Below are 25569 nucleotides of genomic sequence, written 5' to 3'. Positions count from 1 at the left end.
CTTACGTATGTTAGATACTATTTTTTTGATCTCTTTGTTACCTGTAAAATCAATTTTATCAAGCCAGGTCAGCATTTTATTTTTTTTAAACTAAGCATGAGTGAGTTGTTTATATCCATAGGTGCTCCAGCACCCAACCCATGCCCCACCTCCTAGTAGACGTATTGCCCTGTAAGACGGCGTTGCTGTTGCTAGCAACAGGCTATAAGCTCCGCACCGCGTTTGTGTGGCCTCGGGGCCACGGCTTGCCGGGCGGTTTCTATTTCAGCTCGTCCTGACCTGCCTGCGGCTTTGTTTTGCTTGGCACAACCGTGCCAGCAATTTCTGGAATGGACTGTCTGTTTCTCATTCGTTTTACTTTCGTTTATCTTTGCACAGTACAACTGCAGTTGCAAGTAGAGAGCAGCAGCAAACGGTTGCTGCGGGTGGGGTGAGAAGTTTAGTACTGTCACGCAACGCCGCGGCGCGGAGAAGTGCTGGCCTGGTGCAACGGCAGAGACCTTGCCATGGGGAGACACAGGGCGAAGGAGCACAGGGGCTACCAGATGTTGTGGGAGCGTTACGTGGATGACACAATACCAATAGAACAGAGCCTAAAGTGTGGTGCAGCATTGTGCAGAGATGCTTCAGCAGAGGCAGGAGGGGGTAATGACCCTTCCCTAGTCCGCACGTGATAACCGGGTCAGCCTATATTAGCCTGAAATGTTCTCCTTATCATGGATGCCTCTGGATGTGAACAAAGTAAACGCGGGGAGCTATTAGGAGCTGTTGCCACATTCTCCACAGCAGCGTTAATGCACGGCACCGAGCCAGACTGAAAAACAAAAGCAGCTTCATGACTCACAGGTTTCTATTCCCCTACTGGCAGCTGCTCCGGCTTCTATTGCAGACTGAGGCAAAGCTGATGTTTCACTTTCTGGTTCTGTTATATTACTCACAGACCACGTGAGGGCCGGAGCACATAAAAGGGAAGGGATAACAACAGTGAGCAGCACTCCTTTGGCTTCGAAGCTTCCTTAAGCCAGGTGAGCAGAGAAGGAAAACCATGAGGTAAGTGAGCAACCCAGTCTCTGAAAGATGTTTTTTTGCCAATACTTATTTACATGAATGTGACCAGTGAGGGAAAAGCAGAAAATATTTCACAGAATAGTTACGGGAAGAATCAAAATAAAATAAAAGTGCTGTTGAATATTGTAACATTATTGCTTTTCCGATGAGGGCCAGTCTCTGCGAGCAGAACTGACGGTCAGCAGAACTGTGTGCGTGCTGAAACCCAGGCTGCAGCCGTAGCTGGTGCCCAGCCAGGTGGGCGACCGGTGCTGATGCATTTGAGAATTTCCTTTCTGACCTCTGCTACTGCGAGGAGCCGCAGACAGGGCAGTGCAGGTTCTGGGCTGCAGCTGGGAGCATTAGAGGAGGAGGGTAACGTGTTCCAAAGACCATCGCGCGTGCACAGCAGCGTGCGCTCACACGCACACTCAAATAGGGCAAAGCCAAGATGTTTATGACAACTTTGAAAACTGCATGTACCAGTTATGTGTTGAGTTAAGCTAAACTGTGTTTAACCTGCATCACAAATCTGGGTTTGTGACATTCATGAATATTCATTTTCCACAATTTTTTTCATGAATTACTCTCCACTGTTGTTTCTCAGCCATGAATGTTGTCACAGTTCTCAGCTGAGGCAATAAGAAACACCACACGTTTCATTTGGAACTGAATGGGACTACTTAAGTGCTTCAAGCTAGTCCTGCTGATTTGGGAGCCAATATCTGTTCTGTGATATTCACCTGTAGCCAAAGGTTTCTAACCAGATAGTGATAACAACAGGAACTTGCTCTCACTTCTGCTTCATCCCAGAAGAACTCTAGTTACTCCACATACAGCTTACTAATTAGGAACTGTTGTTAATAGCAACCAAAACCACCAGTTAGGCAGAAAAAAATATTTGAGAGAGGCAAAGAAGTCTGTAAGACAAACTTATGCATAAACAGCACTTATAAATACTGTTTTGTCTGACCTACCTGTAGTACCTTTGTGTCAGGTGGTTTGGGTGGAAACGGGTCTTCATTGTCGCTTTCCCCAGTGACCTTCCCACTGTCCTAGAACCTGTAAGAATTGCTTCCCAATTCCTCTTTGATTCGCCTACTTGTAGTTTTCCAGTCTTTCCACTCACTTCTTTTTTTTTTTTTTTTTTACCCGAAAGACAGGTCCTCTTTTACACAATTGTGCCGTTGAGCGGCAGCACGGGTTGTACCCCACAGGCTGTTAGACCCTCTAGGTTTTGCAGGAGGGAGAGGCAGGGGGGTCTTTCTAACAAAGAAGGATTTGGCTGAGAAGCCTTGGTTATAAAATCGTGTATAATTCCTTCTTGAAAGGAGAGCGCAAACCGGACTAAGGCATTACCCCCTCTGCGTTGTAAAGGTTTGTCCTTGATAGATTGTGTGCTAAAAGCTGCTCTTGCACACCCACACCGAGGCACAGGCAGGCAATGGCAGGAGGGGGAACCCAAATTCCCCCTGCCCTGGCTGCTCCCAGCCCTGTCCCAAAAGCCATCAGCCTGTCCCCGGGCACACGCAGCAGCTCAGAGGCACAAGGGCAGGCAGGGGCTCCCCAGGGACACGAGCCCCCAGCCGGCCCTCCCCGGGCTGCCCCAGGGGACCCTTGGCCCCACGGACCAGGGGGGACACCCAGCGCCAGGGGTCCACAGGAGCGCCTTACAGTCTGAACTGCCTCGGGATATGGGACACCTCACACAGGGATGGTGGATGGGATGCAGGGAAAAGCATTTGGGGATTGTGCAAGATGACTTATGGGATGTCTGGGAAGGCAGACCAAAGGCAGGGAAGTGATAGATCTGGGTGACTTGGGAAGGAACAAATGTTTTAAAATAGAAGGGGATAAAGGGGTATTAAGGACCAGTTATACGTAAACAGGGTCTGGTCAGTATGTCTGCATGCATGTGTGTGTCTAGAGGTGAGGCACCTGGGTAGAGACAGGATTCCTGACCAGCTACTGGATCACAGAATCACAGAATGATAGGGGTCGGAAGGGACCTCTGGAGACCATCTAGTCCAACCCCCCCCCCCCTCCCCCCCCGCCGGAGCAGGGTCACCTATAGCAGTTGCACAGGACGGTGTCCAGGCGGGTTTTGAATGTCTCCAGAGTGGGAGACTCCACCACCTCTCTGGGCAGCCTGTGCCAGTGCTCTGCCACCCTCAAAGTAAAGAAGTTCCTCCTCATGTTTAGATGGAACTTCCTATATTCAAGTTTGTGCCCGTTACCTCTTCCCGTCCCTCTGGCACCCTCCCTTTAAGTATTGATAAGCACTGATAAGATTCCCCCCTCAGTCTTCTTTTCTCCAGACTAAAAATACCCAATGTCCAAAGCCATCTGCTGGGGATCCATAGGGTTAGTGAGTGGGTGGTCTGTACCAGTAAGTGCAGTGGGGTTGCGTCCTCAGGGGGCCTGTACACCCACATGGCAGCAACTGGAGAGTCTGGTAGGATCAGGGAGCTTGCTACCAGATACGTTAGCATAATCATAAAAATGGTGCTATGATCTAACAAACAAGGATTTACAAATGCAGGAAATTCAAAATGAAATTTATAATCCAAACCATAAAACGTATAGAGACATGGGAAAGGCACTATATCACTTTCTCTATATTTTGGGGGAAGTTTTGCTATTTTATTACCTCTTTTGGGTAGGCTTCAGCAATTGTTCCCAGCATAGGAAGTATGTTCCCGAGGCCCAGAGGTGTGCCAGCTTTACCATAGAGGCGAGCCCTCCTCTTTGACATCCAGACCACCAGCTCTGTTCCTATGTAATCGGTGCCCTCATACACTGGCAAGGACAATTACTAAAGTAACTATTCAGCTCTTTTGACCAATGTCTTCCCACAGCGTTGGCTTGTTTGAAGTATTGTTGACTCGTGGCACCAGGTGAGGTATTGCCTGCTTTTGAAGTACCTCATGCTTGGTTTAAAAACAAGAGTAGCAAAAAGCAAATGGTGTATAAGTACGTTTTTCTTTGCTTTCTTCTAGTACCATTCTCAAGAATTCCTTGAAGAACTCCCTGCTGCAGCTAGAATGTCATTTTACGTGGGCTTTGCTGAAGCATGATGTAGATCTCGATGACCTAGAAGAAACAATAGGTGATCAGATCGAGTTTTTCATAGAATCCAATGTCACAAATTATAATCTACTATCTTATGTATGCCACCTAAAGGGTTCAAATGAGGAAGCCCTGAGAAATCTCCAAAAAGCTGAGGAAGAAGTTCAAAAAAATCACCCTGACGAAACCGACTGGAGAATTCTTGTTACCTGGGGGAACTATGCCTGGATCTATTACTACATGGAGAGATACGAAGAAGCTCAAACTTATGTAAACAAAGTGGAAAACACCTGCAAAAAGCTTTCAAGTACTGCTCAGTGGAAGATTCAGCTTCCAGAGATCTATGCTGAGCAAGGATGGGCATTATTAAAGTTTGGGGCCAAATACTACACGAGAGCAAAGGATTGCTTTGAAACTGCTCTGAAGAATGACCCCAAAAACCCAGGATTTAATGCCGGCTATGCAATAGCGATGTATCGTTTGGAAGATTTTTCTCACAGACAATGCGAAGATATAAACCCATGCCTCGAGCCCCTGAAGCGTGCAGTGGAACTGAATCCAAAGGATACTTTCATTATGGCATTACTTGCATTAAAACTTCAGGACTTACACCAAGCTGATGAAGGGAAGAAGTACATTGAAGCAGCAATACAGATAACCCCTGATCTTCCCTATGTCCAGCGGTACGCTGCTAAATTTTACAGAAGGAAAGGAGAAGTGGACAAAGCACTGGAGATTTTGAAAAAGGCCCTAGCGGTGACACCAAAATCTGTCTTTTTGCATCACCAACTAGGAGTCTGCTACAGAGCAAAGCTGTTTCAACTGAAAGACACCACAAGATACCCACCTAAAGAGCAAGTGGAGGAACTCATCCGACTTGCCATTTTTCATCTTAAAATAGCAACTGACCAGAAGACAAAATTTTTTTCTGCCCATATGGACCTAGCAAACATGTATGCACAAGGAAAGAGATATAAAGAAGCAGAAGAGACCTTTCAGAAAGCGTTTCGGATAAACATTCTATTCTATAGTGATAAACAAGAATTCTACTACCATTATGGCAATTTTCAGCGTTTTCATATGAAATTGGAATCTGAAGCTATTAGGTATTACCTAGAAGGGCTGAAAATTGAAAAAGAGTCTTATGGAAGAAATAAGTGCATGTATGCTCTGAAGAAATTGTTGGAACAGAGAATTCAGAGAGGTTTAGGAGATGCAACAGATTTTGGTACACTTGGATTCGTTCATAATCTAAATGGTGAGAAAGATAAAGCAATTGAGTGCTATGAGAAAGCCATTGCACTGTGTCCCGACAATGAAGAATATCTGACTGCATTATGTGAGCTACGACTTTCCATCTCAAGCTAAAGCTCCCAAAAATCCTTCACGCCAAAAAAAGCAAACCCGAGGACATTTAAACAGACTCTCAAAACTTTTTTTTTTTTTTTTTTTTTTAAGGTTGAAGTTATAAGCAGATGAAAGGTCTGGTGGCATCACTTTCTGGTGATAATGCAGAAACTGCAGATGATGGTGAATGAACAAATGAACAATCAACAGAGAGCATGCTTGGGAAAACTAAATAATAGTTAAGCTATCTTAGTCTTCAATGCTAACACTGGTGTAAAAGTTGTGTTTAAGAGACAATCTGTAAAACACAGAGCTTCTAATCGGATCAGATTTAAATCAGACCTTACCTTTTACTGAGAAAAAGATAAGGGAATCATATTATAGTATTTCATCTATCCACTTGAAAGGCATGCTTATCCACAAATGGATTTTCTGATGCTTTTTAAAATGTTTAAAAAGATGTATCTTTTAGTGTTATTTAAAAGACACTTTTGTTGAAGACTTGTTCCGTTTACTACCTTGTATGTTGTTTAACTATGAAAAATAACCACTGTTTGGCTAGTTCACGGGGAAAGCTTGCAAAACCTGTATTATTGTTGTGAACTATTAAAGAACATTGTGTCCATCAACTGTTGCTTCTGGTATCTCTTTGCTGACCAATCCTCACGTTAGTAGATGAAAGAAAGGGAAACGGCCATTTGAAAAAGTAACAGGGATAAAGTTTTGGCAGGATATGAAATATTTAGGGGTTAACCACACTTATTTTCTCAAACTCTCAGCAAAGCTGGCTTCAGAGGTGCTGAAGCAAAGAATTAAACTGAGTACAAAACAACATCTGTCTAGTTTACCCAAAACCGCACTCTCAGGAACCATTACAACAAAGACCTGGAGAGGAAGGAAAGGCAACCTTTGAGATGTCAAAGCGATGGCTATCTGCGGCCATGCTTGTGAAACAAGCCAGGGATAATAAACACCCACAAGAAATGTACTGAACTGGATATGGAGGGCAGAGTGCTGCCAGAGCAGAGTTGCATGAGCCCTGGAGAACAGGGCAGCAGAAGCAAGGGGCATGGGGGAAAAGGAGCAGGTGCCCACAGGGGCTACGTGAATGGAAGAAAGGGCTGAAAGGACAGAGAGAATGGGTGGAGGAGGTGATTTTCTTCACATATCCAACTAAGAGTCAGTATTCTTTACAACAGGCCGGCCTAATTACATAGTATTGTACTGTCGCGGTTTAGGCCAAATCAGCTGCTGGGGACCTGAGGGACCCCAGATGGAACTGACAGATGCTCCCCGCTACCCCTCTTCAAAGAGGGAGGCAGAGGAGGAAAAAGAGACATATGAGTTTAGAAGGAACTAAACTACTTTAATGAAATAGTAATAATAAAATAAAATAAAAATAAAATAGTGAAATATATACAAAACCGTATCAAGCTCCCGAGATGACAATCATGACACCAGCTGGCACTGGGGCAGTCCCAGGCTGGACTCAGTGACGGACGGGAACTGGATTCCAGATCTGCAGTCAGGATCGGGATCACAGGCAGATGAACAGAGTCCTCCTCAGACGTCGGCCATTGAAGGAAGAGCGCTGACCCTTTGATCCCTCAGCTTTTATACTGAGTGTGAGGCAGATGGGATGGAATACCCTGTTGGTCAGTTTTGGGTCACCTGTCCTGTCCGCTCCTCCCCGCAGGTGGGACCCCACTCTGCTTTTCCGCTTCCGACCCTCCAGCGGGGCAAATAACAAAGTCGGTTGGCCTTGGGGGTTACAGCAATAAGTATAAGCGAGAGCCTCTCTGCACACCATGCCTGGGCATCAGCTACAAACTTATCGCTCTGAGAGAGTGAACATTATCTGCACAATATGCAGTTAATTTCAGTAGTTAGAAGAGGCCCAGCTAAGAAGCGAAGTTACTGAACAAAGCTGGTCCTGTTTTACCTCAAACCAGGACATGTACATTGGTATAATAGATCATGGTGCTCAGGGAAAACTAACGCCGTACTTCCAATACACTTCTGAGCCCTAACCAGTAGCGTAGAATGAAACAAACTGGTGACAGAGCCCATCAGGAAGGATGTGCACTTCTGTCTCCAGCCATCCTGGAGCATTCCTGCCCCCACAACAGCAGCCCCATGTACAGACAGGACAACAGGCCTGAAAGAGTGTAAAACACGATGTCAGATCATGAAACATCAAGAAACCTGTCCCCTCTCAGCTCTCTGTCAAAGAATCTTTCATAATACAAGCAAAAGGATCAGGAGGTTAACAGTGTACATAATGCAACCGCATCTTCTTCCTAAGAAAGGGCTGGGGCAAAATCCATTCTTGTTTTCCAGCCACCTGCCAGCTTTTCTCTTACAAACAAAGGTGGCCCTACCTGGGCAAAGAATGGGGAGGGATGAGAACAGGAAGGACACGCCACTCCCGAAAGCTGGTAGGAACAACAGTAGGGTTGAAGTCAGGAAGCTGTGACGGAACAGCCGTGGTCCTCCCCGCACCCTGCCACCAGAGCCTCTCCTGCCTATCTCCTGGAAAGTGAACCTTGCAGAAATAAGGAGGAGCAGTAAAGTATTTTGAGAAAAGTGTAAGCCTGAACTTTGAGTCAGAGTTACTCAGTCACCACAACAAAGAAATTCACCACGAGCCGTAGAGATGCAAGAAATCTATTTCATAGAATGGTTTAGGTTGGAAGGGACCTTAAGGATCATCCGGTTCCAACCCCCCTGCAATGGGCAGGGACGCCTCCCACAAGACCAGGCTGCTCAAAGCCCCATCCAGCCTGGCTTTGAACACCTCTGTGGATAGAGCTTCCACAGCTTCTCTGGGCAACCTGTTCCAGTGCCTCACCACCCTCAGAGTGAAAAAAATCCTCCTAATATCTAATCTAAATCTACCTTCTTCCAGTTTGAAGCCGTTCCCCCTCGTGTTGTGCTCTACCTTCTTCGGGCTCTGGACGGATGCGCTGGACCGCAGTACTGCCCCAGGGATGGATGCTGCCTGCAAACACCACCTTCCAGTTCTTGCCCAGTGTCTTGTAAATGGGGAGAAATGTTATTTCCCACAGGGTGGTGCTGCTGCATTGCCTGGCGTCGTGACACAGGGAAGAGGCTGGGCTTGAGCTTCGGGAAGTGGATGAAACGCAACGCACATTTTTGCAGTCTCCAAGTCGAATGGGCAAAACCAGAACCACACAGAAGCTGAACACATCTCATTCGCACCCAAGTGTGAACACATCACTAGAGCCTACACTCATGGTGCAGGGAGAAAAGGAGTGAAGATAACCCCTGCAGGAAATATTTATGAATCAAAAACATCTTCTAAATTATATAGAAAACTCCTGGAACACACCAGAATAGTCACTTTAGTAGAAGGTATTATATATTGAGGCAATCCTGACTAAGTACTTCATTACACTGTCCATGAAGTACTGTTACAGCTTAACTTAAAACAAGCTCTTCCTTCTCACATAAATTTGTAACACTTTAGAAAGCAAACAAGGAATTGTTGTGGCAATATAAAACATATTCATTGTATAGTAGCACAGACAACCTTTGATCTTCAGGAGATAAATGATCATCCAAGTTGGCAGAAACGTTTCAGGCTCAAAAGTTTTCTTTTTTCTTTTTTTCTTTTGAAAACAGGGTTATTTTTCAGCGGAAAGTACTTGAGTTCTCCAATGCTGTTTTCACACAATTTTTCAAGGTACAATTTATTAAATGTTCTAAAACTGATCTGATAAAAACTCTCACTAGAATGCAAACAATTTCAAAAGAATGACGATTTCCTCATTTCAAACCGGGGACACAGATAGGATACCTTCAGCAGTCGTAAGCAGTTTCACTTACTAACAGTCAATTCAATTCCCATTCACTGCGCAGAATACAGTATTATCCCAGGCAGGATTCATCTGAGGTAGGATCCCTTTGTTCCTGTCTCGGACAGATGTTACCCCAGCCAAGTCAGGCCACGCTGTCCCGGGAAGCCAGATGCTCCATCCAAGCTTGTATCCGTCAGTGCTCAACAGGGCTGGTGGGAACATGCAGTGTTAGCTCGGCAAATTGTTCCCAGCTAGCCCAGGTATCTCTGCGTATCCCTGCACTGTGCCATGCCAGGAAATATCCTCTATGGAGAGCAGTCTGAATATTATAATCTCTGAAAAAAACAAAACAAAACAAAACAAAAAAACCCAACCAAACAAAAAACAACCCCAAAACTTTGCAGCTAGAATGCATTTTTTTTTTAAAAATGGTATAATCTAGAGACTTCTATAATGTGCCAACTGAAGCCTTTCACATGGCAGGTTGAAGATGAGCTGTTCAGTTTAGGTTGTGTGGACCAGGGGGTAGAAGCTTAGCAAGAGGCTTTGCAAACCTTGGATTGTATTCACATTTCTTCCACTCGCGGGTCATTTCTTGTTACGCTTCCTTCCTTCTCTGTCTCTTAGTTCGGAGATTCACGACAGGGCTGGTATTTCACTGGGTGTTTTACACACAGAAAACATCATTCTGGTATATAAGCTTTTGTTAGTTGGCTTAATTCAGAGCAGAAACAGTGGTAGGAAACCCTGAAATAATTCTATCATTTCCTACAAAAGATGTGTATAAAACCAGTTGAATGTTTTCTGCTGAATTATATATTTAGAACAAGAAATACTGCCTTAATTATAAGTTAAACACAAAACAAAACCCTATGAAAAAATATCTTGAAATAAAAAAATAAAAAATCAAAAAAATGCTAATAACATGTTACACGGTATTATTTACTAGGATAAAAATGCATATAGTATTATTCCAACAAACTTTTATAATATGCAGTTATGGCATGAACACTGCTGACGTGTCATGATGTGGTAAAAAAAGTAATTAAGTTTTTGTAAAGTAAATGACAGCAGTAACTTACAACTTGTTGAAATAGCTTATCTTCTTTGTAGACCACACTATTCTCTACTTTTTGGTATGAACTTTTACATTAAGATCTAAAACAATATCTTCATCACTACTAATTAATAAAGCCACCTTTTTCTCCTCCCAAATGTGCACATTTTTTGTAATTCATAAAGAAACACTCATGGATAATTTGTGTCTTTTTTAATGAACATATGTTAAAATCAAGATTAGGGCTCAGGACTCAATTGCCATGTGGAGCTGAAAAAGGTTTTATCATTAGTTTTAAGCAGTTTTTACACTCCCATCTCTTCGTCTGTGGTTTTTTCACATAAACCACGCTGCCGGCTGCGACTGCACTTCTGAAGCAGGGCAGCGAGAAATGCTTTGTTTGGGCACAGACACTGGAAGTCAAACACTTTTGTTATATTTGAAATATGCACGAATAATAGAACCACTTGATACACACACTATTCATATGCATAAAAAAAAATACGTTATACCCCTATGGCCGTACTCTCGCTCGGAATCAAATTTGTGAACATCAGTCTATTTTGCTTTCCCTTCTGAGGCACAGAGTGGAATAGGACACCGTGAGCAACCACTGAATACACTGCAGATGATTAACAAAACTACTAGTTCAGCATTTATAAAAATTATTTGGACTCCGATCAATTTGCTAATGAACAGAATGCATCTTTACACAGCATCAAAACACAGAAATGGTTTGCGTTTCAGAATGTGAAGTTCCTCCATCAATGACTTCAGAAATGTAGAAACATCCCATTATTTTTTAGATCATCACATCAGTAATTTACCCCGTGAGCTGCGTTCAGTCCATAGCTCTGGTTGGGCAGCCAGCTGTAGTATGGTCCTCACACAAGTAGCAGGAAACCATCAAAAAAATCACAGCAGTTGTGTTCTGGCCATCCAGGACAAGTGACCTGATCAGCTCTTCAGCTGGCACAAAGGAGTAATTTGCACCATCTGAAGATACAGCTCCTGGCTCCAAGAAGAGACAGACTTGCTACTGCAATATGCAGAAACAACTTTGTCTGCCAACATCCTTTTTACTCGTAGCCTGTGGAGTGGGTAGTTTCTCAGCCACCTGCTTGCACGGACTCTAAATTTCTTCAACAGCTGCTGATTTTACAGGAGGAAGAGGCTCTGTATTTGGAAACAACCCAGCCGAACCTCTGGTCTCCTGGGCTGCTTTTGGGTTACTTCCAACTAATGCAGCTCAACCGGGCTTGCCCATCAGCATGCCTCGTCCCCTGGCACAAATTTACTCCCCTTCAGAGAGCAGATGAGCCACAGCACCTCTTCCACCCTCCCAGACAAGGATCAGCTGGAGGATCACACCTGGAATGTCAATGTTTAGAAATTCAAGCTTTAAAGATGTCCAAGAAAAAAGCAGCAGCCACCTCAAAGTGCTGTTGTGGGGGGCTTGGGAAAGCAGGTCTAAAACCACGTTTGAAATTAAATTGCAACTTCTGTACAAAATTCAGCCACACGGTAAAAATTAAAGCTGCTCCAAAGATACTTTCAGCATAAATCACAGTTTCCTGCCAGATTTTCTTAAAAAAATGACTTTGGCATTTGCAACGGTTATTTGCATATAGTTTAATGCAGACTGATAAACGTAGAGGTTTTTTGGTGGTGTGTGACTAGTCCATTGAAACGTAATAGACCAGAGGACCAAAAAGCTTATTTCATGAATACTATTTTTGAAATAATTTAAACTTTATTGTTCAGTTTTGGTGACCGATTACTTTATAGTTTTCTTTTGATTATAGCTAATTATCATCTTTGAGATTACCTGTGGAGTCGACATACTGCATTTCAAATAATTTTGTGAACATCTGTATCTACAAACTCTATTTTCAGTCTAGCTTTCTTCTATTACTGCATTAACCTGATATTACTGCTGCTGAATGTAGATTTTAGCCAACTAAAACACGAGAAAAAAGTCTAATTGAGGGATGCCTTTTTTCACTGGAGTAATATCTTCAACAGCGTAACACTACAGAGCCACCTCCGTCTCAGTCACGGCTGTGCAGTGCTGAATCCTGACGGTGCTTGTCATCTGCTGCTGTAGCTGTTTGTATCCGCAGCCAAAAATTCAACATCCTTTTGGTCTAATTCTGCTGTGACAGAATAAGCTATTGCTCCATTTGTCCAGATGTGCTGTTTGGTGCCAGTTTCACTGGTGAGCGACCGCAAATGCGTTCTTTTGATTTTCTTTGCTAGTCTTGCAAAGCACAATAACATTGAACTAAATATCATAGAAAATCCACACAGCAGGAATGATGCAGTATAGCTGCCAGTTGTGTCCACAAGCCAACCTGTAGGAAAACAAATCACGGGGTTTTAAAGGCCCACCAAAATTCTGATAATTTACAAGTCCTGTGATCCACAGGAGTTTCATGAATGTCTGGAGTTATCACATATAAATACAATCAAACAATATGGGTTTACATGACCATCACTATACTTTTACCACCTGGGGTAGGGAGGGATTTGTCCTCTGAAGGCAGATAAGATTTTTATGGGCTTTTGTTTAGAGGTCAAACCCATGAGAAAAGGCACAGCAGTCACCACCACAATATTAAATAAACATCTTTCAACTGCATGGATTTAACTGGCAGTTTTTAGACCTGCTTAGAGAGCACTGGGATTAAATATTGCGTGCATGAGAACCTCATACAGAAACATTTAACGAGTTATTCCCTAGGGTCATGCACCACTTAAAATAATTCCATTTTGCAATGTTTTTTCTATGGAAAACTAAATTAAAAGCTTCGGAAGCAGACATTAATTGGGAATTGATATGAACAACAGACAAAATATGCAAGACATTATATACATGGCTGTTTGAAAAAAGATCTCTCTCCTTCCACAATATTCAAAACTGTGTCAAGTTCTTTCTAAAGAATAGTAGGAGTACAGCTCTCATCCTTACTTCACTGTAATGGAACTGATGGGGAAAATGATGGTTAAATATTACAGCGATGAGCCTGTGACCAAACAGCAGTAAAGCTGACTCACCCACCTGTTCTAAGCAGTCTGGAGATGAAAAGATCAAGTCAGTCATGTGCACAAAAAAATCTCCTTGGAAAGAAACTCTTTAGGTTACATTTTCAAAATCGTGCAATTTCACAGTGAAATCTTTTGTTCCTTCTACTTGCATGATTTCTGAACTACATGAAGTGGTGATGTAACAGCTCTTAGAAGCCCCATTCCATACAGGTTTGTTTTTTTAAAATTTCAACTTGCTCTATAAGCGGAAATCAAGACAGAGCTTAAGTGGGGTCCAGAGTCTTATGAAGGTCTAGGTGTGTTATTTCCCTGCCCAGGGACTACCTCCTCATCCTGTGTGCATTTGCTGCCCTTCCTCTCCTTCTACATCACACCAATAGGTAAATCTGAAGTAGTCATAAGATTATAGGAAAGTCATTTGTGAACTGACCTGCAACAGGCGGGCTCACTAGGTATGGTACGGCGTGCAGAAAATACACAACACCCAGTGCAGATGATAAGGAAGAAGTTCCCACTACGTCTGCCGTCACGACAGGGATCAGCGTTACATAGGCTCCATCAAAGTAGCCAAAGGTAAATGAGAAAGGCACAAGCAAGGGGAAGTTTTGGAGAACTGGCAGGAAAAGACAACAGAGGCCATCCATTCCCACAGCAAAGAGGTAGCAGAAGTGCCGATGCTTCTTCAGACACCTGCAAATTTCAAAACGGAAAAGAAAAAGATTATCACTGGACACAGCATCTCAATTTTGATGCGCTGGCATGCAGCACTTCATTCTCTCTCTTTTATACAGCTCAAATTTAAGTCGGTTTTCTTACACAGTCTTCAAAACAAAACGCTCAACAGTGATGAGCCCAGTAAGGAAAGCTGCCCACCTACAGCTGCGGCAACATCTGGCAAGCAGCAGCCCATGCTGCCTGCAGTGTTCTTCAGGCTGCCCTCAGTGAGGGGAGCCGCTCTACTGCCAGGATTTTGCAGCCCTCTGAAGTGTCAATGTTCAAAGCAGCATTTCATCAGGCTTTACATCCCAGCTCAGCAAGGTGCTCCCAGTACCATGCAAAAAGAATATTACAGTATACGTCTCTTAGCTGTCATGCTTCTCATCAGCCCTTAAACACTGGAGTTAGCACGAGCTAAGTGAGACTGCTATTCTCTTTCCCCCTGCTCCACAAAACCAATAACTGATTTTTCCCACAAAGTGAATAAGCACAAAGAATGCATCCTTTAGAATCAAAATCTTTCTTAATTTAGCCAGTCCAAACTGATGTTACAGATGCTGTACACAGATGTTTGGAGCGAGCCGAGTTAGCAAAGCCTGCTGAGTTCTTACATACTGGAAAATGTGTAACAATATTAGGTCAGTCCTTCTGAGTATATGCCTGAGAGCGTTGGGCCAGACCCTTGACCCTTTTCCATAACTTCTGTGCCTCCCCAGCAGCACAAAAGAGATGGAAAGGCAGAGAAAGTAGAGCGAGGTCCTCTAGGAAATAGGTACAGAGGATCACACTCAAACAGCCTCGGGCAGGGCCTTACACTTCCACTTTGCACAAACACATCATTTCTTCAGGAAAAGAAGAAATTAAACCAGCAGAACCGAGCAAACTCAGAAAAGAGAAAAACGTTAAACAGTAAGCATTTCTGAAAGTTAGACTGTGTTGCTTTGTTGGGTTGTTGATTTTTTTTTTTAAAAAAGTTACACATGCTACAGAAAAAGTCCGTAATGTTAACTTTTATGTGTATTACACCTCCCTTGCATCCGGCCTCCCACCAGCTAAGCTTGCACTTGCTTCGCTGTGAGCCATTACCTTCTATCCGTTAGCCATCCAAAGGTGATATTACCAATGATGTCTATGACACCAAGTATGGACATGAGGAAGGCAGCCTGGTGATGACTCACTCCAACGCTCAAAGCATAAGGCACCAGGTAGACAAAAAGAGGGCTGCAGCCATATGCCATAAATAAAACTGACACTGCCAGCACCATGAAGCCTGGCATCAGTAAAAAGTCATACTCCTTCCATGAACAGTAGCATAAACATTCATGAGACCACGCTTTGATTAAAGGTGAACAGACGGACATTCGTTTTAAGTCTCGTTTCTGTGCTTTGGGGACATAATCCTGTTCAAGAAACTCAGGAGCAGTTTTACGGTCCTCCTTAAGAGCAATAGGCCGCATCAAGGCACCACAGACACAGAGGTTTAAAACAAAACCTCCCAGGATGAGTAAAGCTCCACGCCAGGAAAACTGCTCGATTAAGAGCTGGACCACGGGGGCCAGGATGAAGGTACCGATTCCACTTCCTGACATGGCTATTCCGTACGCCAGCGCTTTTCTTTTGTTGAAATATTTGCCCACCATCGCGATGGCTGGAGAATAACAGAGTGCAAACCCAAGTCCTAGAAGAGAAAGCACAGTGCGGATGGCTTAATACTAAACATGACACATGGAACACATTAAATTAAGCCACATAACCTACTTTCATTAGCACAAATGAATAGGAAGCTTTTTCTGATGCTGTGTCACGCAGCCCAGTCACAGTGTGAAGGAGAAACCAGGACTGTCAAGGTCACTGACTTGACAAACCTAACGGATCATCATTAATGCACGATAACAAGGCTCAGAAAGAAGCGATGGGGTTCGCTTGATAACAAGAACAAGGACGATCAATAAACGCCAGAGAACTGGTGCGCTAGCCTCTCCTGGATGCAAGATGAGGTCTTGCCCCCAGGGTCTGCACAGATGCTGGCACAGGGCATACTCTTCTGATGAGGCACCACTTTGTGTTTCGGTCTGTTGCAACCCTGAACATTCATTTTCAGGTCTCTGAAACACAGTACAAAGAGTCTATCTCTGTTACTAATATTCTACAATAAACCTTTTTCAGTCAGCTAAACAAACTCCACGCAGCAGCTGCTTGGAGTCCTGACCATTTTAAATCCCTGCCTACAAGTAAAGAGGGGGGGAGGGGGAACTCGGAAAACAAAGCCACGTCCAATTTAGTAAACAAGTAAGATCCATCTCTTGGACTGGGAAAAAGATTGTGGTCTCTGCTGCAGAACCAGAGAGCAGATTTTAATCACCCAGTGCTTGCCCTAACACTAATACAGCTCTGAATCAGCCACAGAAATGAGTTCCCGAGTAGGTTTTTGGAGCATGTCCTACACTGAGGGTAAAATGGTCACCACCGCCTTTGGCAGAACTTGCCAATAGAGGAGAAAAATCACCCGGCGTCGTAACCAGATTGCCACATCCCCCTCAAAGGCCGCACTGTGCCGGGCGGGCACTAAGCCTGCCAGGACGGGATAAGTGGATTAGAGGGACTCCGGGAGGTGGATGCCTGCTCCGGCACCCCTCCGGAGGCGAGGGGAGGAGCAGGGCAGAGAGCTGGGGTTGAACCTGTGTGGGCAGCCAGCCCCAAGCTAGACATCATCACTCGAGAGCTGTGAAAATCATACTCTATTTGGCGTAAACACCACTTCTTTTTTTAGTGAGTCCCCAAAAAAGGCAACAAATGTCATGTGAAAAGTGGAAATGAAAAGTTTGGAGCTGAAAACATTTTCATACCTCTTAGAAGTAACTCTGCTGCTTAGTGCCACTCCCCCATCTCACCTCTGCTTCACTCCTCACAGTTTCAAGTCCTGCAGCTTTTATGGATTTAGACATTCACCAGTTACGCTCCCACCTCCTCTCTGGGTTGGGGCACCACCTCTGGCCTTTGCCAGCAGTTCATCTCTCCGTTAATCGATCCCCACAGGCTGTGAGTTCAGTGCTTGCAGAATTGGCTCTTTACCACTCCACTTACAAAGTGCAACTGCTTTTCCACCTCAGTATTCCCAGCGGTTCTCGCTAAGGAAGCCTCAGTGGCATTAGCATGGTATGTAGCACAGTCCCTCAGTTACAAGGAGCCTTTTTATTTGTAATGAACACATTTGTCAAAGATTAACATTGTAATACAGGAGTGACATGCACTACAATAAGGATTTTATTTTTAATTTTTTTTTTAAACAAGTAAGCTGTTGGCAGCATGTGAACTGCAGTAATTCCACCAACTTGTTACTAAACAGCAGGGGACCAAGTACAAGCGCTTATATCACCGTGGCTACCAGGTCAGTATTAACGAGGAAGGAATGTCAGTGTGACCATGGGCACCTCTCAAGTTCCTCTGTGCACATCAAACACAGGGAGATAGGGCGGAGCAAAGATATTTATTTACCACCACACCTGAACGCAAATGGAGGAACTGCTACAGCAACACTACCAACCAGCAATTTATTTGCTTTTCAAATGGAACGTAATGCAGACAAAAACAAGGTGCACAGCCAAGGTACCAGGTGGCCACCCAGTGCTCTTCTCCCCACTTACTCTTACGTTTTGATTTAAACTGGTTTTTTGATATGCAAATTTCTCGGGGCAGTCTAGAACTCCTGCCATAACAACCCCCTGCCAAATCACAAGCAAAAAACCCCAGCCTTTTTGTGTATCACCTACAACAGAAGTCCTTCCTGACCCCCCCATAATTTCACAGCTTTTTCCATAGTCCAATCTTTAACAAAGTTAAAGAGTTGTTTTTGCAGCATGCTGCGTTTGGGCTGTACGAGATGCACCAAGCGCTGAAGCTCTCACAGGGGCAGCCTGAGGATCTCTGTTGAGCAGTGCGGTGGCAATACGACATGAAGAAGAGATCACCCATTTTGAAATGGAGGACCATCATTTTTAACATTCCCATGTTGCTTTGATGGCAGGAACAAAGGGGCTGAATGCCTCCTACCTGTAAGGACTCCTAATGATAAGTAGAGATGTTCCAGGCTGGTGGCGAATGAACTCAAAATTAGTCCAGCAGATGCAAGCAGCCCTCCTAGCATGATACCAACTTGGCAGGATACGTGATTACTGATTAAACTCCCAAGCGGGGCTTCAAAGAAACAAATAAAGCTGGTAGTTAATGGCAGGTCCTCACACACAGCGTGTTGCAACAGTCATCAAGGAAAAGGAAGCAGCAGGCAAGCAGGAGAAAATGGGGATCACAGCTACGCAGAGTGGTCTTCCAAAATCCCCCCTATCACAATGGTGTGAGCAGCAAAACACTTCCAAAAATAATTTTCCTGCAACTCAGGATAAAACTGAAATTTACAGCAGCTTTCTCAGCAGTGTTTTTAATATGTCAAAGTCATTACGGGACACAGCTACTCTGCAGTTTTTGGGGGCAAGAGAGGCCACAGAGACAGCCCACAGTGTTCATTACTCCACACTTACAACACTGAGACCTTCCCCCACCTGGAATTTGCACTTCAGCCCGCAGTAACTTCAGGTGTCCTTCCTCGCTCCTCCCTCCCTGGCCTTGTGGGCTCTGCACCAGACCCAAACGGGAGAGGTCTCGCATCTTTTGGACCATCTCCAGAGCCACCATCCCTTTCCTGCACTTCTCCAACATTGATGGCTCCCAGATGGGATGCCATCACCAGCCCTCCCCCTCTCCACTACTGAAATGCCAGGACAAGCTTATCCTTATTTCTCTTTTTTTCCCCAAGATATAACCTGGCTGACAGAGGAGAGTAGCTCTGTCTCATTCCAGCTGTGTCCCTGTGCCTTTGTAGCAATTCTCAAGGATTAACCCTCTTTCACAGGATCAGGGCATGGATTTGCACCCAGCTGTACAGTTTTAAAGTAAACCCATGAGAAATTCAGTACAACTGCTGTATTGATGCATGTCATTTTTAGTACCACTGAACTTGCTTTTAAAGGAAAAGACTATTAGTAAACATACGAGTTTGCTAAAAGGATGACTGACTTGAGCTGAAGGCAAGACGTACATCGTGTGCTAAGTCTCAAATATGATTCCAATCAAAAGGCAAAAGAAACAAGTGCTCGGTTAATAGCTCTCACACGACTTGTCCCACTGAACCTCAACAAAAGTACATTTCTGAAAACGTAGATCATTTGACAAAAAGTTCTGCTTCTTTTCTACAGTATGAAGACACTCCCTTCCTGCACAACTACACTGGGGGAAGCAGCTTGGATATACCATACCCCAGAAAGCCCACAGTATCTCTCTTTCCCAGCTGACTCCACCAACTTGTGAACATGCTAAAAACAGACGGAGCTGAAGAAAAAGCAGACGTGTTCATCTTGAAAGGGTAATACACACCACAGAGCATCGTAGCACAGTCGACAATGGAGTGGATCCAAGCTGTTCTGGCGTAATCCTGCCCAAAGTATGCCTGGAACTCCACAAAAAAAATGGAGATGCACCTAGGAAAGAAAACATGAACACCAGCTTGTTGAACATGGGATATTTGCCTCACAGAAAACACCGGTCTCGCTCTTCAGGTATAGAGTACCCGTTTGAAGGTCCTCTCCAGCTCCCAGGAAAATCAAACCTGTGGTTTGTCTAAATCCCAACAAGGTGGAGAAATTTTGAAACAGTTTCTAAGGGATACTGGAAATGAAGGGCTACCTTAATGCATGAGCAACAAGACATGAAATGATGTGTGCAAGTTGAATAATTCCAATGGTACTCTGTGTAAGGCACCTAGGCTAGGGTCATTCCACCAGAGAACAATCCTTGCTTTGCACTGGTAACAACCGAATCACAAACTGGTGTCCAGCTATCATCCCAACAGTAGGATTAGGCAATTAGGCTGATGCAGAACCTAATTTAGACAGATAACTACTCCAGAGAGATTATGAATATAATAATACCGCATGTTTCTCACTGTGGTATCTGCTGCTAGATTTTTATAACTCATATTATTTTTAACATTGAAATGAAATTGAAATTGTAATTATCGCCAGCAATTATGCGATCGCCCACCTCATGATGTTGCTTCCCTGGTACACAAAGCCCCGGCTGCCCGGTTCTTCACTGACCTGGTTGCTCGCTAATCGTGGCATTCACATCTGCGCAAACGGGCAGGGCAGGGCCAGCATAGTACTTATAGAGCCAACACCACCTCTAGCTGTGTGTTCATGGATGCACAAGTGCAAAGCAAGTGAAAAGCCACTCCTCATGAACGGAGAATCAAAAGACAGCAGGAGCCCGTGGACCTTCCAACAGTTTATTAAAATGCTTCCAGGAGAGGTTACTTTGCTCTGCTTAATGAGTGTTACTGTTCCACCTGTCTCTGCAGGGGAACGGATTAAAAGGCTGCATAGTTTCATTCTGGTTTCTGGATCAGGAAGAGAACTCCTTCCCCCCCTTCTCGTTTTTCCTCCTGCAAATCACCAAATGACCGCATTCTTCAGCTTTTTTCTTGCACATACTTCATTCTTGTGTATATTCTAGATGTATGCCAGCCATTAGATGATTTCTGGGGTATAACACATTTCACATGTGAAAAAGAATTAAATCCACAAGGAAATCTCTACTGTTATTATGGCATTTGTATATTTGCATACAGAAACTAACACTGTGTCAGTGTTTCCATACCACTTTCATGCTGCTGACTCTAGACCCTAGACTTTAGATTCCTAAAGCTGGCAGCTTTATTTTAAAAGAAATGTAAAAATTAAGTAGGAAACACTGTATCTGCATTACACTGACTATCCAACAAGACTCTGTCCCTGTGTTCCCCACTTACCAGGGTGCCTATCTCTCTGCTTAATATATCTTAAATGTCCATGTTCACACACACCAGGCTCCTCTGCCTCCAGTCGACATCAAAGTCGCCCAACAGCAGCTGTGGAAGCCATCTCACTCCAGATGTATACGTTATGTTTATGCAAGGCAGCAGTCTATTCCTGTTCTTTCTATTTTTGAGAAAGATATTTTCTGCATATTTCGGATACCAGAAGGGTATAGAGAGGGGCCTCCTCTCTAGGTCATGGACCTTCTCAGTAAGGACAGAGCCTGCAATGCTTGCAGTAGAAGGGGGTAGTTACAGGTTTCTCAGATAGGCTGTGGAGCCAAGCAAACCCACTGGGACTAGCAAAAATGAGCATGGCTGTGGGGTCAGAGGGACACAGCGGACCGGAAGAAATGCTGCACAATTCCTCCCTCCCCGACCAAACCACCACAGCCTGAAATAACGCCGCCTGCCCCAGGCTTTGCTTCTGCAAGAAATCACGGAGAGGGTGTTGAGAGATAGGGCAGCTGTCAGAGGAGGCGAGACTAAAACCAGAGGGCTCATAGTCCCTCCACCATTCCCACAGCCTTAGGGATTTCAGGAAGCCTTTAAAAATGTGGCAGGAAAGAGGTTTGTACCGATCCAGAATAACCCCTGCAGCTGTGGGACATCAGGCGAGATCCCAAAGCCTCCTCCTACAGGGGGAAAAAAAGAAGGGGGGGTAACACCACAAACAGGTCAGGAGACAAAGAAGCAGCCCCTTTACCTCGTCACGGCCCTGGTACAGATAGTGACAAGGAAGCAGCCGGCAACGATCATCCACCCCCAGCCTCCGTCGGGAGGGCCGGCGTGCCGGGCTCGCCGGGGCGAGGCCATGGCGATTCCTCCCTCCTTCCCGCCTCAGCGGCAGGGGCCGACTCTGGCCGGCACGCCGAGCACGGGCCGGGGCTGCCTGGCACATGGGTTACTGGACATCTGAAGGGAGAGAGAGAGAGAAAAACAGGCAGAGAGGGAATGAGGGTACATGACACGCGCTGTAACCCACACGGCCCGGCGAGGACATACCGCGCCAGTATCACTTGTTTCAGAGTAATTCACCCAGCAGTTACATCCTCGCACCTCATACCCTTTTATCCCCATATGTACACGTACATGAAAGTCACATACTTCACTGGTGCCAATCGCTGCAGCTCATTTACCCTCAGTGGGCTCCCCCCGCTCCCCGGCCTGGATTGTATTTTCAACCGCAGCCTCCGTTCAAAGCAGCTCTTCTTCCCTGTACACAATTCAGGTCAATTTTTGTGTTTGAGGAAATACAGTTTTCACCTTTGTATGAAAAGGGAATATTCGCTGCAAAATCAGAGCAGATCGGGTGATGAAATGACCTCCTCCTCCTCACAAGCCAAACCTTAGGTGAAGGCTGTAATCAGGCAGGACACAGCGACTTCATTTTCTGAGCATGGAGAACCCACTGAAGGTTAGAGCTGCTCTGTACCCCTCTTCCATCCACTTAAGTCAAAGTAGCGTCTGTATCCAGGCCATAACATGGGCTCTAAACGCACACTGAGTGCTGCAGGACACCAGAGGAGACCAAATGACACCCAGGCAACCGTAGATGAGTAACTGAGTCCTGTGTGTTGGAGTAGCTTTGCTAACGCTGCAGGTGTCGCCAGCAGCATGGGACCAACAGCTCTTAGTCCTCTCTGCATCAGTGACTGCAGGGCAGGGTGAGACCGAGGGACCCGAGACACCCTGCATTGCAGGGACACGCAGCGCTGGCTGTCGGAGCTGGGTTTCAGATCATGTTTTTGCCACCACGAGCAGGCACCGAGCCCCTGGATCAAACAAAGAAATAAGAGAGCCACCTGGGATGCCTTTCAGTCTTGCTTCGAGAGGAACCTCAAATAGCTTCTACATCACCTGTTATGGCAGATACTGAATATGCAACATTCCCACTGATAGGAACCATGGGCTTCCCAGGAAACGTTACCTGTTACAGCACGTAGGAAGGCTGCAGAGCTACTCAGAAGCGCAACTCAAGAAAGCAGCTACATGGCTCAGAATGTGCTTTCTCAGTCCTTGAAGCTGCTCAGATAGGTGATGCTCAAGGCTTGGCTCTGCAAAGCCCAGAGCTGGCTGACCCAAACAAGCAAGGGACCCCAGAGCCAACCCTAAATACCACCGCAGCTGAACCTTTGAGAACTATTCATCAGCTGCCGTCCCTGAAATATCCAAAGTTGCATCTCAAAACCATTACAAAATTATTTCAAGAAAATATATACACATTGCCAAGCTTAAAGGTGAACCAAGTAGGAGAAAACAGGAATGACAAAACAAAACCCACAACATATTGAAAGCTTAGCTGAATTTCTACTAGGCTGTAAATAATATCCTGTAACAACACTGTACAAGAGAATCAGTGGACTCTTTCTAAAAGGGTTTGATAGTCGTCTTATTTAAAAAGGATAAGAAGCATTATCCTCATCTACCAGCTTGGCTTTCAGAGCCCAAGAATTGCAGCTGACCATACAGGGCATGATCAAGCCCTATATGCTAACACAACTCAGCCCATAAACATTAAAAAGAGAAAAAACAAGTGCAGTGTTCAAAGACCTGGGTTAAGTTCAAAAGCCACTGGCTGTGCTGTCATATGAGGCACCTGATCCACTGTGGGAATTAAACAGCGACGAGAACCATTCGTAACCTCACAACACAAGGTGTGTTTGTCAACGCTTTTGAGCAGTGATTTAAGGTAACCATGTTTGAAACAACATCCTTGAAAAATATCAGTGAATAAAAATATCCACAAAAGATGCCAAAACTATGGAAGATGATGCCTTCCAGTTACATAAGCTAAAATATCTGAAATATCTGTTCCAGGTCTTTGTGTATTCCTCAAGTACCATTTATTTGTGCCTGTCCACTCATCAGCCTGTTAGCTATCACACATTTTGCTTTAGGCCAAAAATGCTGTACACTATTTGGAAATAAAAGTTCCTGTCCTATTTTGTCTCTTTGTATAATAGGCTTTGCTAATACTTATAAATAAGTAAATATTTGTATAAAGCTTTCTAATGATTCAGAGCCCAAAGCAATGCCCGCGAGCAGAATTAGAACATGTACTAACACAGTCTGCGTTATTCTCTTCTCCTCCATCGTCACAAACATCTGTTTCATCATAACTTAAATTGTATTTGTAAAGTCTTTGAAAGGTCTGTGTTACCCTCTGTGTTTATATGGGGTCTAGCACGATAGGGATCTCCACTGCAGCATGAAGCACTACTGCCGAATAACCTGCACTAATGAATTAGAAGAGGGCTCAGGTATGATAAAAAGAAAACCTCTAGTGCCCTGCTTTGCTTGTCACTCCTGTGGCTCTTTGGAGACGTACACAGTGCTCCGCTCTGCCTGATTATGTATGTGCTTCACTCTTTCCGTGACAAATAGGCCACGTCTCAAATGGGACATCTGACATAGCTACGGTTTGGATTATACAGTGATGGTCATGGCAGCTCACAAAGATCAAACAAGAATGCATGGCTGGGGTTACAAGAGTTTTTGTGAGCAGCCACCGAACCTGCTACCTCATGCATCGAGGCTCCTCGGGGAGTTTAAAGGGTCCCAGCTGGATGCAGTCTTTACAAGTTCATTCTTATAGCTGATTAGAACAACCCACACAAAGCAAATGAGATCCAAATGAATTTACGATTTCAAACCTCATCTTCGAGGTATTCAATTGCTAGGACTTGTGCACATAAAAGATCAATGAAAGTTCTGGAATGGGGACCAGGACAGTGCCTTTTGTGACACAACTTTCTAATACACAGCAAAAAATGCCAATGCAGCTGACGGAGCTTTCTGAGCGGCCTCTGCAGGTGCCCACATGACCCCAAGGACATCACTGGCCTCTTCACAAGCCTTGTGACGTTTTGCTTGAAGTGTAAAGTTCATTTTTTGACCTTACCTGTTCGCTTCAGGACAAACAGACAGCGGTGCCAGTGTGTGCCCGCAGCCTCCTTCCCTCCCCACTATGTTCTGAAACAAACTCTGACACAAACACAGCCAAATTGAGGGGGAAAAAGGTACAACAGATTGGCTAATGCAGTAAAATAAAAAAGCACATGAGTAGTCAAGCATAGCATTATTCACAAAATCTAGGAGGGAGGCTGAAAATGCCTGCACTCAGAAGTTACTTAGAGGATGGAGGGCACACGGTACAGAAGACACGTCCGTGAACTTGCCATTGACACACTCATTGTGTGTTTGCCTTCCAGCACACGCTGCTAATTTGTGAGCAGACCATACATCTCATGTTGAATCCATCCAGATGACAGACAATTTTGCAGTTTATGTTACATTTTGAATAAGCTGACATGAATTAATGACTGTCTATTTTTAACTAGTAGGGTCAATTATACATCCCTTTCTGTAGAGATCCAGGCAACAACTGTCTTATTAAATATGTCAAATCTTGGATCAAGAAGTTATCTGATGGCTAAGGCAGTGGTTACAAGATTCTTCATGCTGGATCGGTGAATGACCACATCATCAAGGAGTATGACTTGATGCAAACCACCACCACATCCCTGTCTACATAGATGGAAAACAAAATTCAACAC

At 44.5% G+C, this 25569-nt stretch overlaps 3 protein-coding genes across 3 annotated transcripts in view; 1 reads left to right on the top strand and 2 right to left on the bottom strand.

Annotated features, from left to right (window-relative positions):
- Window positions 1-25569, bottom strand: part of ACTA2 (actin alpha 2, smooth muscle) — a 475038-nt gene that overhangs the window by 139668 nt on the left and 309801 nt on the right. The window lies entirely within an intron of this gene.
- LOC309674513 (interferon-induced protein with tetratricopeptide repeats 5-like) lies at window positions 1034-6082 on the top strand. Its single transcript, XM_082486577.1, has 2 exons — window positions 1034-1050; window positions 4047-6082. The coding sequence occupies exons 1-2, from the start codon at window positions 1046-1048 to the stop codon at window positions 5482-5484; spliced, it is 1443 nt and encodes a 480-aa protein (XP_082342703.1). The 5' UTR covers window positions 1034-1045; the 3' UTR covers window positions 5485-6082.
- SLC16A12 (solute carrier family 16 member 12) lies at window positions 12433-21826 on the bottom strand (the record flags this gene model as incomplete). The annotated part of the gene is made up of 6 exons (XM_082486524.1): window positions 12433-12695; window positions 13820-14079; window positions 15193-15784; window positions 18157-18300; window positions 19534-19637; window positions 21717-21826. 6 exons carry the CDS (start codon window positions 21824-21826, stop codon window positions 12433-12435), a joined length of 1473 nt encoding a protein of 490 aa, XP_082342650.1.

This window comes from Vanellus vanellus, assembly GCF_965231255.1.
Source record: "Vanellus vanellus genome assembly, chromosome: 7".
Taxonomy (NCBI): Eukaryota; Metazoa; Chordata; class Aves; order Charadriiformes; family Charadriidae; genus Vanellus; species Vanellus vanellus.
Note: the sequence above shows the minus strand (reverse complement) of the source record. Positions and strands in the feature narration are given on the sequence as shown.